Here is a 17,388-nt window from a genome sequence, read left to right as displayed (position 1 = left end):
TCCTGCATTCCACCCAGCAGAAGGAAGTTAGGGTGGAGCTACCAATTGGTCACATCTGCGGAGAAGGGAAAGGCTCAGCAAGAAGAGGCAAGAACAAAGGCCTCGGGACCTAGTCTGAGGAAAGCAGTTAGGGCTGGAGGGCTCTTCAGGTGTCTCGGAGCTGACTCAGGGCAGACAGCAAGGTCTGTGCTGAATGAACAAATGAGGGAATGGGCAATGGTGAGGAAAGGCAGGGGACAGGAGAACCAGGCCACTGAGGGGCTGCTGGGACCAAGGGAGCCAGGCTTCAAGGAGGAAAGAAAGGAGAAAAGGAACCAACTTTGGTCATCAGTAGCCGTCCATGACCTTGGAATAGATGATCCTAGTGGAATGCTTCAGGCAGAGCTACCCAGGAAGGAAGTGTGGAAGGGAAGGAGGTGAAGAGGAGGCGGTAGGTATAGACTGCAGGAAGGAGCCAGAGAACAGAAGGTGGGAGTCTTCAAGTATTTGAAGTTGATTTACTGAATCAACTCAAGTGGTTTCCAGGAGAGGAGCATGGCATTTTGGGGCAGAAGGGAGAGGTGGCAAGTCTGAGAAGGAAACCAACAAGGGTGGTTGGCAAGGTGGGCTGGAGGGCCAGGGACAGACAGTGTGACTTGTGGAGGGAGGACACCTCTTCAGAAAGAAACAGAAACATGTTGAAAAGGGACTGACTGCAAGATGAAGCAGTGTCCACTGGGTCTGAGTAAAAGTCATCTGGTGCAGGAGGGGATGTGGAAAGGGGCTGGAGTGGAAAGGAGTCTGAGCAGTGCTCACGCCAAGGAGCCACTGCGGGACCTCATTCACATCAAGCAGCACCCATCCGTCCTGGGTCAGGTCTCAGGTATTCTGGGTTCACCTCTAACCTGAATCTACAGCCAGGAAGCCGCAATGGAGAAACGGCTGAGAAGCATTCCAGCCTTGGAGTTTGGCCTGGCAGAGATGTCCAAGGTCATGATCACTGAGATAGGAGGGGAAGGCAAGAGTACCTGGATGTGAGGTTCGGGGAATGGGTCCTGGGCAGCTGACAATGAGGGCACCCGAACCCAGCACGACGGGCTTTGTGTGAGCAGCAGGTAAAGGTATCAAAGTCTGAGACAGGGGCGAGAGGAAACTTCCTCATGCAGAGGGGTGGTGTCATGAGGAATGAGGCAACCCCATGTCACAAAAGGAAAGGGATGAACCCAGCAGCACCCAGACATAAACCACGGTCTGGCTTCAGGGAAGAGGAGTGGGCCCTTAGCAGGAATCTCCATCAGGGCAAAGGAGTTTTCTTGGGAGGGATGGAGGGGCATGTCCTCTGCTGGCAACCACTCCCCAGGCAGCAGAGCCAAGTAAGTGACCAGATGAGACTGGGTAAAGGAGGCTGGGCAGGGACAGAGGCAGCCCTGCTCCCTGGAGCCCTTAGCCCTTGGGCAAGGCCGGCAGGAGGGTTGTGGCACTCACACGTGTGTGACTTGCAGGAGGTCCCATCCCACCATCTAGTGATTCTGTCCATCGCTCCTGGCCTGCAGCCCTGCCTTGGGTCACTGGATGGCAGATCAAGGACCGACATACGGCATTCCAGCCCCATCTCTTTGCTATTTGTTATTAACAAATTTATTTACATTTCCTGAACCAAAATTAATTGTAAAATTTAACAGGAAGGGGTAACATGACCTCTAAGGTGGGCTGTACACAAAGGTGCTCTATTTCCAAACTAATAACTTGAGTCCTCACCCACAGCTGGGTCCCCTCTTCTTCCTTTGAAAGGAGATACAGAATAGCACCAGGCTTCCGGGAGCTTCAACATTTAAAGAGACAAACCCACGGACACAGAGAAGGGTGAGAAGAACCACAGTACAAATTATAATGAAAGAAAAGTGGCCAGAGAATCGATAGCAAACCCATTTCTGTCTCCAGATTAATGGCTTGGCCGCCAGAAATGGGGGGAGGTCCTTGGGGAAGGAGAGGAGGGAACGAGGGAGGAGGGTGATGTGGAAGTTGGCAGGTGACACACTGGCCCCGGAACAGCCGAACTCTGGGCAGGCAGCTCAAGCTGAGGAGGCAGAGAAGGGCCAAGAGGGGTCCCAGAGGGGCTGTGGCCACGTCCTGGGCTCAGGGGAAAGGTCAGTGCTGGGCCCCAACTAAGTGCCTGGGGAGGGAGCTCTGTGAGTGGCGCAGCTCGAGCCCCTCCTCTGCTTCATATGTTCCTGAGGATCTGTGTGCGGGAGCGTGGGGGGCTGGGGAGGGGATAAACACAGGCATTTTGGAAAGCAGGAGCGGCCACATGCTCGTGGGAAAGGAGGTCGGGGTTGGGGTGGAGCACAACAACAGCTAACCCGCGGCTCTGTAGAGAGGCAAGGGCCTGCGGAGGGCCAGGAAGCCAGGCCAGGACTCCTGCTGCCCCAGCTCCTTTGTGGTCCCTCCCCATGCCAACTTTGCCTCTGTCTCCTGGCGTGGGTGGCCAGTCTCAGCTGGGCAAGCCCACTGTGGACTCTGCCTGGTCAGGAACATGGCAGGAGGTGGGGTAGGAGAGGGCAGCCCCAGTCCAGATTCTCTCCCAAAGACCTGGCCAGTGGGAGGGCTGGCTCTGTTAGCTCCAAGGGACAGAAACACCCAGCGTGACAGCTGCTTGCTGGACTTCAAAGGCCAGGCCCGGGCCCCTTCTGGCTCTTTTGGGGAAGTCCTGGGGCTCTGACCCTCCTGTGTCCTGGCCGGCCCTGGCCGGGTGTGCAGCACGCAGCAGGGGAATAAATTGTATCTGTGGCCCTTCAATCTGGAGCTGCCTGGCTCCGTGAAGAGCCAAACACCTTGGGGACTCACAGGAGCAGCTCTCTGCCGGCATGGGGCTGGGGCCGGGGTTGGGACCAGGGCTGGGAGACAGGGCAACAGGGCACCTGGAGAGGCTGGGGGGCCCAGGAAACTGAGGCCCGAGTAATAGAGGCATTTTTCTGAGGTCACAGTGTGACTTGGGGACAGCAGCTCCTGCATTCCACCCAGCAGAAGGAAGTTAGGGTGGAGCTACCAATTGGTCACATCTGCGGAGAAGGGAAAGGCTCAGCAAGAAGAGGCAAGAACAAAGGCCTCGGGACCTAGTCTGAGGAAAGCAGTTAGGGCTGGAGGGCTCTTCAGGTGTCTCGGAGCTGACTCAGGGCAGACAGCAAGGTCTGTGCTGAATGAACAAATGAGGGAATGGGCAATGGTGAGGAAAGGCAGGGGGACAGGAGAACCAGGCCACTGAGGGGCTGCTGGGACCAAGGGAGCCAGGCTTCAAGGAGGAAAGAAAGGAGAAAAGGAACCAACTTTGGTCATCAGTAGCCGTCCATGACCTTGGAATAGATGATCCTAGTGGAATGCTTCAGGCAGAGCTACCCAGGAAGGAAGTGTGGAAGGGAAGGAGGTGAAGAGGAGGCGGTAGGTATAGACTGCAGGAAGGAGCCAGAGAACAGAAGGTGGGAGTCTTCAAGTATTTGAAGTTGATTTACTGAATCAACTCAAGTGGTTTCCAGGAGAGGAGCATGGCATTTTGGGGCAGAAGGGAGAGGTGGCAAGTCTGAGAAGGAAACCAACAAGGGTGGTTGGCAAGGTGGGCTGGAGGGCCAGGGACAGACAGTGTGACTTGTGGAGGGAGGACACCTCTTCAGAAAGAAACAGAAACATGTTGAAAAGGGACTGACTGCAAGATGAAGCAGTGTCCACTGGGTCTGAGTAAAAGTCATCTGGTGCAGGAGGGGGATGTGGAAAGGGGGCTGGAGTGGAAAGGAGTCTGAGCAGTGCTCACGCCAAGGAGCCACTGCGGGACCTCATTCACATCAAGCAGCACCCATCCGTCCTGGGTCAGGTCTCAGGTATTCTGGGTTCACCTCTAACCTGAATCTACAGCCAGGAAGCCGCAATGGAGAAACGGCTGAGAAGCATTCCAGCCTTGGAGTTTGGCCTGGCAGAGATGTCCAAGGTCATGATCACTGAGATAGGAGGGGAAGGCAAGAGTACCTGGATGTGAGGTTCGGGGAATGGGTCCTGGGCAGCTGACAATGAGGGCACCCGAACCCAGCACGACGGGCTTTGTGTGAGCAGCAGGTAAAGGTATCAAAGTCTGAGACAGGGGCGAGAGGAAACTTCCTCATGCAGAGGGGTGGTGTCATGAGGAATGAGGCAACCCCATGTCACAAAAGGAAAGGGATGAACCCAGCAGCACCCAGACATAAACCACGGTCTGGCTTCAGGGAAGAGGAGTGGGCCCTTAGCAGGAATCTCCATCAGGGCAAAGGAGTTTTCTTGGGAGGGATGGAGGGGCATGTCCTCTGCTGGCAACCACTCCCCAGGCAGCAGAGCCAAGTAAGTGACCAGATGAGACTGGGTAAAGGAGGCTGGGCAGGGACAGAGGCAGCCCTGCTCCCTGGAGCCCTTAGCCCTTGGGCAAGGCCGGCAGGAGGGTTGTGGCACTCACACGTGTGTGACTTGCAGGAGGTCCCATCCCACCATCTAGTGATTCTGTCCATCGCTCCTGGCCTGCAGCCCTGCCTTGGGTCACTGGATGGCAGATCAAGGACCGACATACGGCATTCCAGCCCCATCTCTTTGCTATTTGTTATTAACAAATTTATTTACATTTCCTGAACCAAAATTAATTGTAAAATTTAACAGGAAGGGGGTAACATGACCTCTAAGGTGGGCTGTACACAAAGGTGCTCTATTTCCAAACTAATAACTTGAGTCCTCACCCACAGCTGGGTCCCCTCTTCTTCCTTTGAAAGGAGATACAGAATAGCACCAGGCTTCCGGGAGCTTCAACATTTAAAGAGACAAACCCACGGACACAGAGAAGGGTGAGAAGAACCACAGTACAAATTATAATGAAAGAAAAAGTGGCCAGAGAATCGATAGCAAACCCATTTCTGTCTCCAGATTAATGGCTTGGCCGCCAGAAATGGGGGGAGGTCCTTGGGGAAGGAGAGGAGGGAACGAGGGAGGAGGGTGATGTGGAAGTTGGCAGGTGACACACTGGCCCCGGAACAGCCGAACTCTGGGCAGGCAGCTCAAGCTGAGGAGGCAGAGAAGGGCCAAGAGGGGTCCCAGAGGGGCTGTGGCCACGTCCTGGGCTCAGGGGAAAGGTCAGTGCTGGGCCCCAACTAAGTGCCTGGGGGAGGGAGCTCTGTGAGTGGCGCAGCTCGAGCCCCTCCTCTGCTTCATATGTTCCTGAGGATCTGTGTGCGGGAGCGTGGGGGGCTGGGGGAGGGGATAAACACAGGCATTTTGGAAAGCAGGAGCGGCCACATGCTCGTGGGAAAGGAGGTCGGGGTTGGGGGTGGAGCACAACAACAGCTAACCCGCGGCTCTGTAGAGAGGCAAGGGCCTGCGGAGGGCCAGGAAGCCAGGCCAGGACTCCTGCTGCCCCAGCTCCTTTGTGGTCCCTCCCCATGCCAACTTTGCCTCTGTCTCCTGGCGTGGGTGGCCAGTCTCAGCTGGGCAAGCCCACTGTGGACTCTGCCTGGTCAGGAACATGGCAGGAGGTGGGGGTAGGAGAGGGCAGCCCCCAGTCCAGATTCTCTCCCAAAGACCTGGCCAGTGGGAGGGCTGGCTCTGTTAGCTCCAAGGGACAGAAACACCCAGCGTGACAGCTGCTTGCTGGACTTCAAAGGCCAGGCCCGGGCCCCCTTCTGGCTCTTTTGGGGAAGTCCTGGGGCTCTGACCCTCCTGTGTCCTGGCCGGCCCTGGCCGGGTGTGCAGCACGCAGCAGGGGAATAAATTGTATCTGTGGCCCTTCAATCTGGAGCTGCCTGGCTCCGTGAAGAGCCAAACACCTTGGGGACTCACAGGAGCAGCTCTCTGCCGGCATGGGGCTGGGGCCGGGGTTGGGACCAGGGCTGGGAGACAGGGCAACAGGGCACCTGGAGAGGCTGGGGGGCCCAGAGGCATCAGGAACAGCTGGCTCCTGCACTGGCTGGCAGGGGCTGCAGGAGGGAGGTAGACCTGCTCTCTGCAGGTGCTCCTGAGGGCTGCACACTGGTAGCTGAGTGCAGGGGGGCTGATGGCCGGCCTGGAGCTGTGAGGCAGCTGGGGAGCTGGCCAGCCTCCTGGGATACAGGGCCAGGGGTTGCACACTCAGAATCCTCAGGCCCTGGGGGCCATCCTTCCCCCGGCCGGTGGGGCTGTGTGGCCCAGAACTCTGCTGGTCTGTCTGTGGGCTGCCAGGGAAAGGGGTCTGGGAGAGAGAGGCAGGTCTGTGAGTGGCACAAGGGCTAGAGGGAGGTGAGGAGCCTGGACTCATGGCCTGGAAGGGGAAGACAGGGAAGATGCTTGCCACCAGTTGTCCTGGTGCCACAGGGGTTGGGTGCTATTGGGACAAAAAATGAAGCCTGTGGCCAGGAGGCCCCCACTCTCTTCTCAGCATTGCCATTGGGGAACTGAACCTTGCGCTTGTGGCCAACAAGTGCCAGGTCTGGGCCAGAGGAGAGTTCCATAAAACCAGAGCTAGGCAGCAGGCATTGGCAAGCAGGGTTCCTAGACACCGGTGTCTCTGGGGTGTCCATAAACACATCAAATAACCCCCTCAGGTCCTGGCAGCTTGCTATAGGTCCAGGTACCTCACCAGTGCCTGCACATTCAGCTGGTGCCTGCGTGCTGTTCACTGTCCCATCCTGCTTTGGGACACCTGACACCTGGCAGCTGTCTTCCTTCCTTATCCTGGGAGATGCTGCCCTGGGATGGGAGGGCTGGCGGGGGTGCAGAGTCTCAGGACAGAGAGGGTCACAGTCAGAAGCTGGGGAACCTGACCACCTGTTGGGACAGAAATACCCAGTGAGCTGCAGGTTTCAACTTCACAGCAGGCCTGGGCCAGGGCTGAGGGCACAGGGAGAGCCGCCACAGCTGGCGGTTCATGCGCCAAGATAGCTGCCTTCTCTGAGGCCCTGTGTGAAAGTCCTCCTGTTTGGGTCTGAACTTGCCGCAGCAGTTAGCACTGTGTGCCCTTCTCTTGGCTCTGTGGCCTGTGGTTGGGGCTGGCCAGAGGAATAGGTTAGAGGCTATTCCATTTCATGACTTCACAGAGGAGGCTGTGCCCTTTGGCAGCTGAAGAAAGCAGTGCAGTTCCTGGCTGTGCGAGTTGAGCTTGAGGTGGAGATTTGGGGTGAGAGGTGAAGCCATAGCTCCAGGTGGGAGAGGGTCTGCCTTGCTGGCAGCAAGGGGAAGCGGAGCTCAGAAGGCCCTGGAATTCCCACCAAACCCCATGCAGTCCTTCCTTCTGGTGGTGACTTCTACAGAGGGAGAAAGACTTTACTCTTCACCTATCTAGGAGAGGCCCAAGAACTACCCCCCTGCTTCCTGGCCAGAATTGCTTATCATCCACGTCAAAGCCCGTGGGGTAGGAAGGGAGCCACAGTCTGGTCTGGGTCTAGTCTTCATCAACTGAAGCCACAAATGGAGGTCTTTTAATTTTTTTTTGGCCACCCCCAAAACAAACAGGACTGAGGATGAGGGGAAAGGAAGGTGAGAAAAGAGGAAAACATCACAGTCTGGTCCCAGCAGCCACCAACCTGAGGGTCTCTTCCCACCCAGAGGGCAACAGAGGAGATTGCAGACGCAGTTATGCTTGCCAGCATGGCACTCACCTGGGGAGGCCGGCCTGGAAAGGGATGTCTACAAAGCTGTGGCTGAGCTGGGCAATGATCCTGTCTACTTCTGCATATGGATGGGCTTCTAGGGCAAAGCCCTGGTGCTGGGCACTCTGAAGATGCTACCAGGGGGCGAGAGGAGGACAGGGCATTACATGAGGCCTGGGGGGAGGGGGACATGGAAGCTGACCTCTCAGCCCATGCTATGGCCCTGGAGGACACAGCCACAGCAGCGTGGAGATTGCACAGGAAGGACTCATCCCCAGTGAGCAGGATCCCTCAAGGCACTCTGGGAGCAGCTGCTTAGTGGGGAAGGGGCTCACCACATGGAGCTCCTCGAAGGTCTCTTGGCAGCACTCGCAGTAGCCTTTCTTCCTCCTGGGCATGGTGCGGGCAGCTGATCGCAGTCTTGGCTCTCCATCCTTGGATTCTCTGGGGAGGGTACATAGTGCAGCAAAATGGTTACTGCTGGGGCTCTTGGGGGAGGAGCCACTACTTAGGGCCTGGAGCCTAGGTCAAGGAGGGGAAGGACTGAGATGGCCAAGGGGCTGGGCAGGCACCGGAAGGCGGGCCTTCCCTGAGCTTGGTACCAATCATCTAAGAATGGCAAGAGAGGAACAAGGAAGAAGACATCTGGAGACCTCCCTGTGGGCAGCCTGTCTTATCTCTGTCCTTCTCTTTTTTTTTTTTTTTTTGAGACAGAGTCTAGCTTAGTCACCCAGGCTGGAGTGCAGTGGTGTGATCTCAGCTCCCTGCAACCTTCGCCTCCTGGGCTCAAGCCATTCTCCTGCCTCAGCCTCCCAAATAGCTGGGATTATAGGCACACACCACCACGCCCAGCTAATTTTTGTATTTTCAGTATAGATGGGGTTTCACCATGTTGGCCAGGCTGGTCTCGAACTCCTGACCTCAGGTGATCTGCCTGCCTTGGCCTCCCAAAGTGCTTGGATTACAGGCGTGAGCCACCACTCCCGGCCATCTCCGTCCTCTTAAACCACAGGTGAGGATGGGGTGGTGATAGCAGCAGCAAGAATCCCTTGTAGGAATTCCAACTCTGTGCTCAAACCTACACCCACATTCATGAGACCTGAAAGATGAAGGGGAAAAGGTCTCAACCACAGTGAAGGGACTGCTCTTCTTTTCCACTCTGAATGTCTCCCCAGCTTGGTTCAGTCTGTCCCTTCCCTCATGCTGCCTTGTGTCTCTCACAGTTGTCCTCACTGTCCACTAGGACTTTCAAACCTTCCTCAAGCCTGACTTTTTTTTTTAGATGGAGTCCCGCTCTGTCACCCCCAGGCTGGAGTGCAGCAGCACAATTTCAGCTCACTGCAACCTCCACCTCCTGGGTTCAAGTGATTCTTTTGTCTCAGCTTCCCAAATAGCTGGGATTACAGGCACACACCACCAGGCCCAGCTAATTTTTTTTTCTTTGTATTTTTAGCAGAGACAGGGTTTCGCCACACTGGCCAGGCTGATCTCAAACTCCTGACCTCAGGTGATCCACCCGCCTCAGCCTCCCAAAATGCTGGGATTATGGACTGAGCCACAATATCCGGCCAAACCTGACTTCTTATCTGAGTATCAGCCCCATATTTCTAACAACTAAAGGGCATTTCTTTTTTTTTTTTTTTGAGACGGAGTCTCGCTCTGTCGCCCAGGCTGGAGTGCAGTGGCCGGATCTAGGCTCACTGCAAGCTCCGCCTCCCGGGTTCACGCCATTCTCCTGCCTCAGCCTCCCGAATAGCTGGGACCACAGGCACCCGCCACCGCGCCCGGCTAGTTTTTTTTTTGTATTTTTTAGTAGAGACGGGGTTTCACCGTGTTAGCTAGGATGATCTCGATCTCCTGACCTCGTGATCTGCCCGTCTTGGCCTCCCAAAGTGCTAGGATTACAGGCTTGAGCCACTGCACCCGGCCACTAAAGGGCATTTCTATCTGGCTATCCAGCAAACTCGGCAAATCCAAAACACTCCCTTTTTTTTTTTTTTTCTTTTTCTTTTTTTTTTTTTTTTTTTTTTTGAGACAGAGTCTCGCTCTTGTCACCCAAAGCTGAATGCAACTGGCCAGATCCTCAAGCTCGACTGCAAGCTTCCCGCCTCCCGGGTTCATGCCATTTCTTCCTGCCTCAGCCTCCCGAAGTGCTGGGACTACAGGCCTCCCGCCACCTGCCCCCCGGCTATTTTTTTTGTGTGTTTTTTAGTAGATACGGGGTTTCACCGTGTTAGCCAGGATGGTCTCGATCTCCTGACCTTGTGATCCACCCGTCTCGGCCTCCCAAAGTGCTGGGATTACAGGCTTGAGCCACCGCACCCGGCCTCAAAACACTCCTTTTAAAGACTTCCTAAGTATGACACAAAACCCAGAAGATATACATAAAAACTCATAAATTCAACTATATACAACTTTAAAATATATGCATGGCAAAGAATCATTAGCAAATGATATGGTTAGGCTTTGTGTCCCCACTCAAATCTCATATTGAATGTAACCCCTATAATCCCCAAGTGTCAATGGAGAGATCAGGTGGAGGTAACTGAATCATGGGGGTGGTTCCCCCCATGCTGTTCTCATGATACTTAGTTCTCATGAGATGTGATGGTTTTATAAGGGGCTCTTTCCGCTTCGCTCAGCACTTCTCCTTCCTGCCACATTGTGCAGAAGGTGCCTTGATTCCCCTTTGCCTTCTACCATGATTGTAAGTTTCCTGAGGCCTCCCCAGCCATGCTGAACTGTGAGTCTATTAAACCTCTTTCCTTTACAGATTATCCAGTCTCAAACAGGTCTGTATAGCAGTATGAAAATGGACTAATACAGCAAAGTTAAAAGACAAACCACAAACTTGGGGTTTTGTTGTCTTTTAAAAGTATTTACAACTTCTCTGCTGACTTATAAAAAAAAATATATATATATATTGATTTATTTACAACTGCCAGGTACGGTCGCTCACGCTTACAATCCCTGCATTTTGGGAAGTCAAAGTGGGAGGATCGCTTGGGCCTAGGAGTTAGAGACCAGCCTGGGCAACATGGTGAAACCCCACCTCTACAAAAAATATAAAAATTAGCCAGGACTGGTGGTGCGCACCAGTAGTCCCAGTTACTTGGGAGGCTGAGATAGGAGGATCGCCTGAGCCTGGGAGGTGGAGGTTACAGTGAGCAGAGAAAAGAAAATATTTACAACTAATGACAAAGAGCTCATTTTTCTAACAGGAGAAGGGCTCTTTACAAATCATTAAAGTGATCAATAACCCCAATTAAAAATGGGCAAAGTATATAAAGAAGGTTCACGTAAAAAGAGACTCAGACAACCAAACATACGCAAACATACTTAGCCTCATTCATAGTAAGAAAAAACAAAAATTATAATTATACTGAGATACAGTTTTTAATCTGTTATACTGGAGGTCAACATATCTGCCAGTCACAGCATGAGGCGAGGGGATGGGAAACAGCCTCTCTCATGCAGTGCAGGTAACATGTAAGTTGGTATCTCCTCCATGAAAAGCCATTTGGCTGAATTTACCAAAATTATAAATGCATATATCTTTTGACCCAATATTTCTATCTTTAGGAATTTACTCCACAAATACAATTGTTCAAAATTGCAAATTTACTCTGAACATGATTTTCATTGGAGCTAATCTAAGCATCCATGAATAACAGACTGGTTAAATAAAATACAGTAAATACATTCCATATAATGGAATAATGGAATACCCTGCAGCCATAAAAGGGAACACAATTTTTTTTTTTTTTTTTTGAGACAGGGTCTCACTCTGTCACCCAGGCTGTTGTGCAGAGGTACCACACCTTGGCTCACTGCAACCTCCGCTTCCCATGCTTAAGTAATTCCCCAGCCTCAGCCTCCCGAGTAGCTGAGACTACAGGCTTGCACCACCATGCCTGGCTAATTTTTGTATTTTTAGTAGAGGTGGGGTTTTACCATGTTGCTCAGGCTGGTCTCAAACTCGTGGGCTCAAGTGATCCACTTGCCTTGGCCTCCCAAGGTGCTGGGATTACAGGTATAAGCCACTGTGTCTGGCCAGATTTTTTAAAAATATAAAAATAGAGATGGTGGTCTCATTATGTTGCCCAGGCTGGTCTCGAACTCCTGGCCTCAAAGTGATCATTCCCCCTTGGCCTCCCAAAGTGCTGGGATTACAGGCATGGTCTATCTTCAGAAATAGTTCATAGATACACAAGTACATGTGTATCCTTTGTTCCCTCTTCTTACATAAAGAATCATGGCCGGGCACGGTGGCTCAAGCCTGTAATCCAAGCACTTTGGGAGGCCGAGACGGGCGGATCACGAGGTCAGGAGATCGAGACCATCCTGGCGAACACGGTGAAACCCTGTCTCTACTAAAAAAATACAAAAAACTAGCTGGGCGAGGTGGCGGGCGCCTGTAGTCCCAGCTATGCGGGAGGCTGAGGCAGGAGAATGGCGTAAACCCGGGAGGCGGAGCTTGCAGTGAGCCGAGATCCGGCCACTGCACCCCAGCCTGGGCCACAGAGCGAGACTCCGTCTCAAAAAAAAAAAAAAAAAAGTAAAAATTTAAACACTTCTTCCTACACAGATTTTCCACACACATACACACACACGTCTGGAACTCTGATGTGCTACCAGGGCCAACCCCCTGCCTAGGCTCCTCACATGCAGATACCAAAGCTTCATTGCTTCATCTTCCCTTTAAAGCCTCTTAGCTCCTCTGTGATCCCAAGGCCATCCCAGGCCTAGCATCACTACCAGCGCCAAGCCTGGGTCACCTTCTGACTGGCTCTTCCTGGTATCCCTTATATTGGGACTTAACCTCACCTCTTTCCCTCCTTTCTCCCACTTCATCTACTGCCACATTCCCTTAATTTTTCCCCTCTTATTTGTACTATTTTCTGACCCACAGCCTTTGTCAGATGGAAACCACAGACCCTCCTTGGCCCCAGGAACTCTAGGGCTAAGAGTCCGCTCTGTTCTCTCCTGGTCTATAACCCCATAGCCCAGAGGTTAGAAAGGGTCTGAGAAGGCATCTTACCCATCCCCTGGGCTGAATTCCTTCTCTACTTTGGTTAATGAGGGTTCAAATTCTCAAACCTCTGCAGAGTAGACATATTAACAAGCCCACAAGCCATGAGTCACGTAATGCAGTGATCTTCTCTCCCGCCCTGCCCCTTAGTTATTCCTGACATTTGGCCCAACCAGTTTAAACTTTGATATTCACTAAAATCACCTGGGAGCTTGTAAAATGCAGCTTTTGGGGCTCCATCATCAGAGATTTTGACTCTATAGATGTGGAGTGGAGTTCAGGACCCTGCATCAGGTTTCACTCTGTCACCCAGGCTGGAGTGCAGTGGCACAACCATAGCTTACTGCAACCTTGAACTCCTGGGCTCAAATGATCGTCCTGCCTTAGCCATCTGAGTAAGTGGGACTACAGGCACTTGTCATCACACTCGACTAATTTTTTTTTTTTTTGAAAACGGGTCTCGCTCCATCGCCCAGGCTGGAGTGCAGTGGCGCGATCTCAGCTCACTACAACCTCTGCCTGCCGGGTTCAAGCGATTCTCCTGCTTCAGCCTCCCGAGTAGCTAGGATTACAGGTGTGCACCACCATGCCCAGCTAATTCTTTTTTTTTGGCATTTTTAGGAGAGATGGGGTTTTACCATATTGGCCAGGCTTGCCTCAAACTCCTGACCTCAAGTGATCCGCCCACCTTGTCCTCCCAAAGTGCTGGAATTACGGGCATGAGCCTCTCTGCCCGACTCATAATTTTTTTACTTTTCTTTTTTGTAGAGACAGGGTCTTGCTATGTTTGTGTGCCCAAGTTGGTTTCAAACTCCTGGCCTCACGTGATCCTCCCACTTTGGCATCTCAAAGTGCTGAGATTACAGGCATCACCCATTGTGCCCAGCTAGAACTTGCATTTTTAATGAGACCTCAGGGGACTCTTGATGATGGTGGTCTATAGATATGAGTTTGAGAAAGTGGTCTATTGTCCTCTGTGTATACTCGGTAAACCCTGCCGAGCACACCATGTTTGGTTGCAATGGTCCATGCTCTGGGGGAAACAGTGCAGGCCAGGGGTTCTGGGCGGACAGGGTAAAGAGTGCTGTGACTCAGCAGTGAATTAACAAATAAGTCTTCTTGGACTCTTAAGGAGAAAGGGGTGCCCCTTACAACCCTAGCACCTCCCTTTCTTCTTCAAGTTAAATTCTTCAGTACGGATGAAGAACACAAAATAAAATGGATGAATGCTCCTACTCTCTGTTCTCTGGGCTACATTCCCAGAATAGACTTTGCCTAAGGAGCAAACACATGGCCATTCCCAAATCTGACCAGCAGGCCCCCAATAGGGAGGACTTTGGCCTGTAACCAGCCCTTGGTACTCAGGAACCAGAAAGACCCACCTGGTATGGTGCATGCTGCCCAGGGTCGTCAGGGCTTCAAAGGGACTTACATCTTTGGGTCCAAGAAAAGAAATTTCAGGAAAGGATTTAAACTGATGATGGAAAGGACGAAACTTCCTGCAACAGAGAAAACTTCCACTTTGACTACAATGGGGAAGGTAAAGGCTGAGGAGGGGGCCTCGCCCAATGCCCTAGAATTCCAGCCCTGATAAAGTGGACTCTCACCTCCACATCTTTTAAATTCTGTAACAAAACTCATCAGCCTTTCTAGGTTAAATTAATACGCATGTTCTCCCTGTCTACTTTTCAAACTCATACCACTGCCTCCCTGAAATCCTATAAGCACCCTCTGGGTTTATCCTATATCTAAGGAAACGAAGCCCAAGAGGTTCTGTGACTTGCTCAAGGGCTCACAAATAGTTAAGCGGCCAAAGTCAGATCAGAAGCCACATCTCCAGACCCCCAATCTACTTTTCCCCACCTTCCCATTGTTTCTTGACCCTACAACAATCTTTGAGGACTCTAGCCTGGCAGATTCTAAATGGAAGCATGTTTAAATCAGAACAGTTATTTCCCTGTTCTGTGAAGCGTTCTTGCTGGTCCTTAGAACCATCTGAGGGCTGGTGTTCTGACCAGAGAAGACAGGCACAGTGAAGGTTCTGGATAGTCAGACCTGGACTGAGTGGTTCTGGCAGTGTGCCTGAAGTTGCAAACATTCAAGAGACTTGCAGAGACAGAAGTGATCTGTGTATACTTCGCAAACCCTGCTGAGTGAGGTAACTGCTGGGCGCACCATGTTTGGTTGCAGTGGTCCATGCTCTGGGGTAAACAGTGCAGGCCAGGGGTTCTCAGGGAGCAGGGTAAGAGTGTTGTAGCTCAGCAGTGAATTAACAAATAAGTCTTCCCGAACCCTTAAGGAGAAGGGGGTGCCCCTCACAACCCTGGTGTGTTCCTTTCTTCTTCAATGCTGTTTTGTTTCTGCTTAGGGGGCTTAAAACTTGAGGATGGGCAGGCTAATAGGCCTAATAGGCTTTGAAGACACCTGCTTCAAAACAGCACACAAAAAAATCACAAGAGGCTGGGTACTGCGGCTCCCACCTGTAATTCCAGCACTTTGGGAGGTCGAGGCAGGCGGATCACCTGAGGCCAGTTCATGACCAGCCTGACCAACATGGCCAAACCCCGTCTCTACAAAAAATACAAAAATTAGCTGGGCATGATGGTGAACACCTTTAGTCCCAGCTACGTGGGAGGCAGAAGAATCGCTTGAAACTGGGAGGGAAGGGTTGCAGTAAGCCGAGATTGCGCCACTGCACTCCAGCCTAGGCGACAGAGTGAGACTCTGTCTCAAAAAAAAAAAAAAAAAAAAATCACAAGAAATCTCAGCTCCAGTTGGATCTTCTCTCTGGCCTATAATGCCAGGAACACACACATTATTTACCCCCCTCTGGTGACAGTGATATACCTGTGCCCGCCATGTGCAGTGCAGATACTGAGGCTGTAACAGTGCCTCTCAGTCGCTGCATATGTGTCATGATTGCCTACATTTAAATAGGTGTGAAGGGGCTGGGGATGAACACACACTCCATCCCACTGGAACTGGAAGGGAGCACCTCTGTACCATCCTGTTGTTCTCTCCACTTGCCTTTGGGCCATCAAAGCCAGCACTGCACTGTCTGCAGGTGCTGAGAAGGGACCCTGGGCTTGTCTGGAGTATGGGCAGGCATGCCAGGCTCCTAGGGCTGGTCTCAGCTGCCCTGCCCTTCCCTGACTGAGTCACACAGACAATTCTGTGCTAAGTAGTCTCTGCTGGATATACACGGACTTATTTCCTTTAAACAATTTATTTAGTCTGGGCCGGGCGCAGTGGCTCACGCCTGTAATCCCAGCAGTTTGGGAGGCCGAGGCGGGTGGATCACAAGGTCAGGAGATTGAGACCATCCTGGCTAACACGGTGAAACCCCGTCTTCACTAAAAATACAAAAAATTAGCCATGCGCGGTGGTGGGCGCCTGTAGTCCCGGCTACTCGGGAGGCTGAGGCAGGAGAATGGCGTGAACCCAGGAGGCAGTGAGCTGAGATCACACTACTGCACTCCAGCCTGGGCGACAGAGTGAGACTCCGTCTCAAAAAATAAATAAATAAATAAATAAACAAACAATAAATTTATTTAGTCTGAAAATGTCTTTTCGGAAAAAAATTTTTTTTTTTAAATTTTAAACTTTGAGAAAATTATAGATTCACATAGACTTTTGATCTTGTACTTACTGAAGATTCAGTGATAACCAACATGGCTGCTAATAGCTCATCAGGTCAACAATGTCAATGGGACCCTCCTGCTCCAGGGAAGAAGAGGCCATAATGGTGGACAGAGAAAACACAAGACAGGGCAGGCAGGACACCTGGATTCTAGCCTCGGGCTGCAGTTTATTAGCAAGGTGGCTGTACACAAGTCCCTTCCTTTCTCTGACCTCAGTTTTCCCCATTAGGAAGAGACAGACTCTCCTCATGCTTTTTTCACCCAGGGCTGTCAGGGGATAACATGAGCCAGAAAAGGATTTTTCAAAGCAACACAGAAAGGCTTTATCAAGTACAGGGTGGCCTGAAAAGGGAATCCCCAATACCACCCCTAGCACCCACATTTCAGCCAAGATGACGTCTTGGACTATACTAGCACCGTGACTGGGTCAGTAATGATTTGACATGAAATGTCAGCATACACCCAAGGGGAAAGGAGCTGCAATAATGAGCCTGCATGGGACACTATGAGCTCACAGAGCAGAGTTTTAAATGGAGGTAATTCACACACAGGATCATTAACCTCTGACTCATTTCCAAGAGGACTATTCACTGTATAATGCCACTCTCAGAGGCTCCTCCTGGTTTGCGTGCGACTTCTCCATGACAGTGGGAGAGAGTGGCTTCTCAGAAAGATGAAGGTGCAGGGCTAAGGGGCTCCATGTCTTCACATTAGCTTGAGGCCCCTGAGCACCCCTCCCTCCTCCCTCCTCTGTGCAGGCCTAGCTGGGGCAAGCAGAGAGAGGAGGTCCCACTCACCTGCTTTCATCTTCAATTTTGAGGAATGGTGCCTTCAGTCTGGCCACTGAAAGGGGAAGAATGCACACATTAGCTATCTGTCTGCCCCTGTGCAGGGCCTGCACCACACATGCAGGAAATGCTCAGAGAGAGGAGGCTCTGCCAAAGCCTAAGAGCCTTGCAAGAGCTGGAAATCATGCCACCCCAGGCTGCGCTCTCCATTCACTCAGATTCCCAGCCTCTATCCCTGGGAGAAAGGTTGCATCAGTTGGGAGATAGGCTGTAGTTACACTGAAGCCCTAGATGATGGGCCCTCCCACAGCAGGATGCAGGAGTTC

At 52.1% G+C, this 17,388-nt stretch overlaps 1 protein-coding gene and 2 pseudogenes across 4 annotated transcripts in view; all 3 read right to left on the bottom strand.

The window, feature by feature from the left end:
* Positions 1-769: 769 nt before the first annotated feature.
* LOC108532226 (protein DBF4 homolog B-like) lies at positions 770-2,845 on the bottom strand (annotated as a pseudogene).
* Positions 2,846-2,921: 76 nt separating this feature from the next.
* On the bottom strand, positions 2,922-5,839 carry LOC108532225 (protein DBF4 homolog B-like; annotated as a pseudogene). Its single transcript, XR_001886386.1, has 2 exons — positions 5,818-5,839; positions 2,922-4,584 (listed from the first exon to the last, which is right to left on the bottom strand). The product of XR_001886386.1 is annotated as a protein DBF4 homolog B-like (transcript).
* The window catches only part of DBF4B (DBF4B-CDC7 kinase regulatory subunit), a 43,281-nt gene continuing 30,471 nt past the window's right edge, over positions 4,579-17,388 (bottom strand). Inside the window, exons 10-14 of one of the 3 annotated variants that reach the window (XM_017876079.1) lie at positions 17,072-17,117; positions 14,016-14,132; positions 7,937-8,045; positions 7,611-7,735; positions 4,579-7,256 (exon numbers count right to left, since the gene is read on the bottom strand). In XM_017876079.1, coding sequence (XP_017731568.1) covers positions 7,019-7,256; positions 7,611-7,735; positions 7,937-8,045; positions 14,016-14,132; positions 17,072-17,117 — 635 coding nt within the window. In that variant the 3' untranslated portion in view covers positions 4,579-7,018. The remainder of the gene's footprint in view (positions 7,257-7,610; positions 7,736-7,936; positions 8,046-14,015; positions 14,133-17,071; positions 17,118-17,388) is intronic. The other 2 variants (XM_017876077.1, XM_017876078.1) reach the window with 2 other exon arrangements.

This window comes from Rhinopithecus bieti, unplaced genomic scaffold (assembly GCF_001698545.2).
Source record: "Rhinopithecus bieti isolate Rb0 unplaced genomic scaffold, ASM169854v2 scaffold_10088, whole genome shotgun sequence".
Classification (NCBI taxonomy): Eukaryota; Metazoa; Chordata; class Mammalia; order Primates; family Cercopithecidae; genus Rhinopithecus; species Rhinopithecus bieti.
Note: the sequence above shows the minus strand (reverse complement) of the source record. Positions and strands in the feature narration are given on the sequence as shown.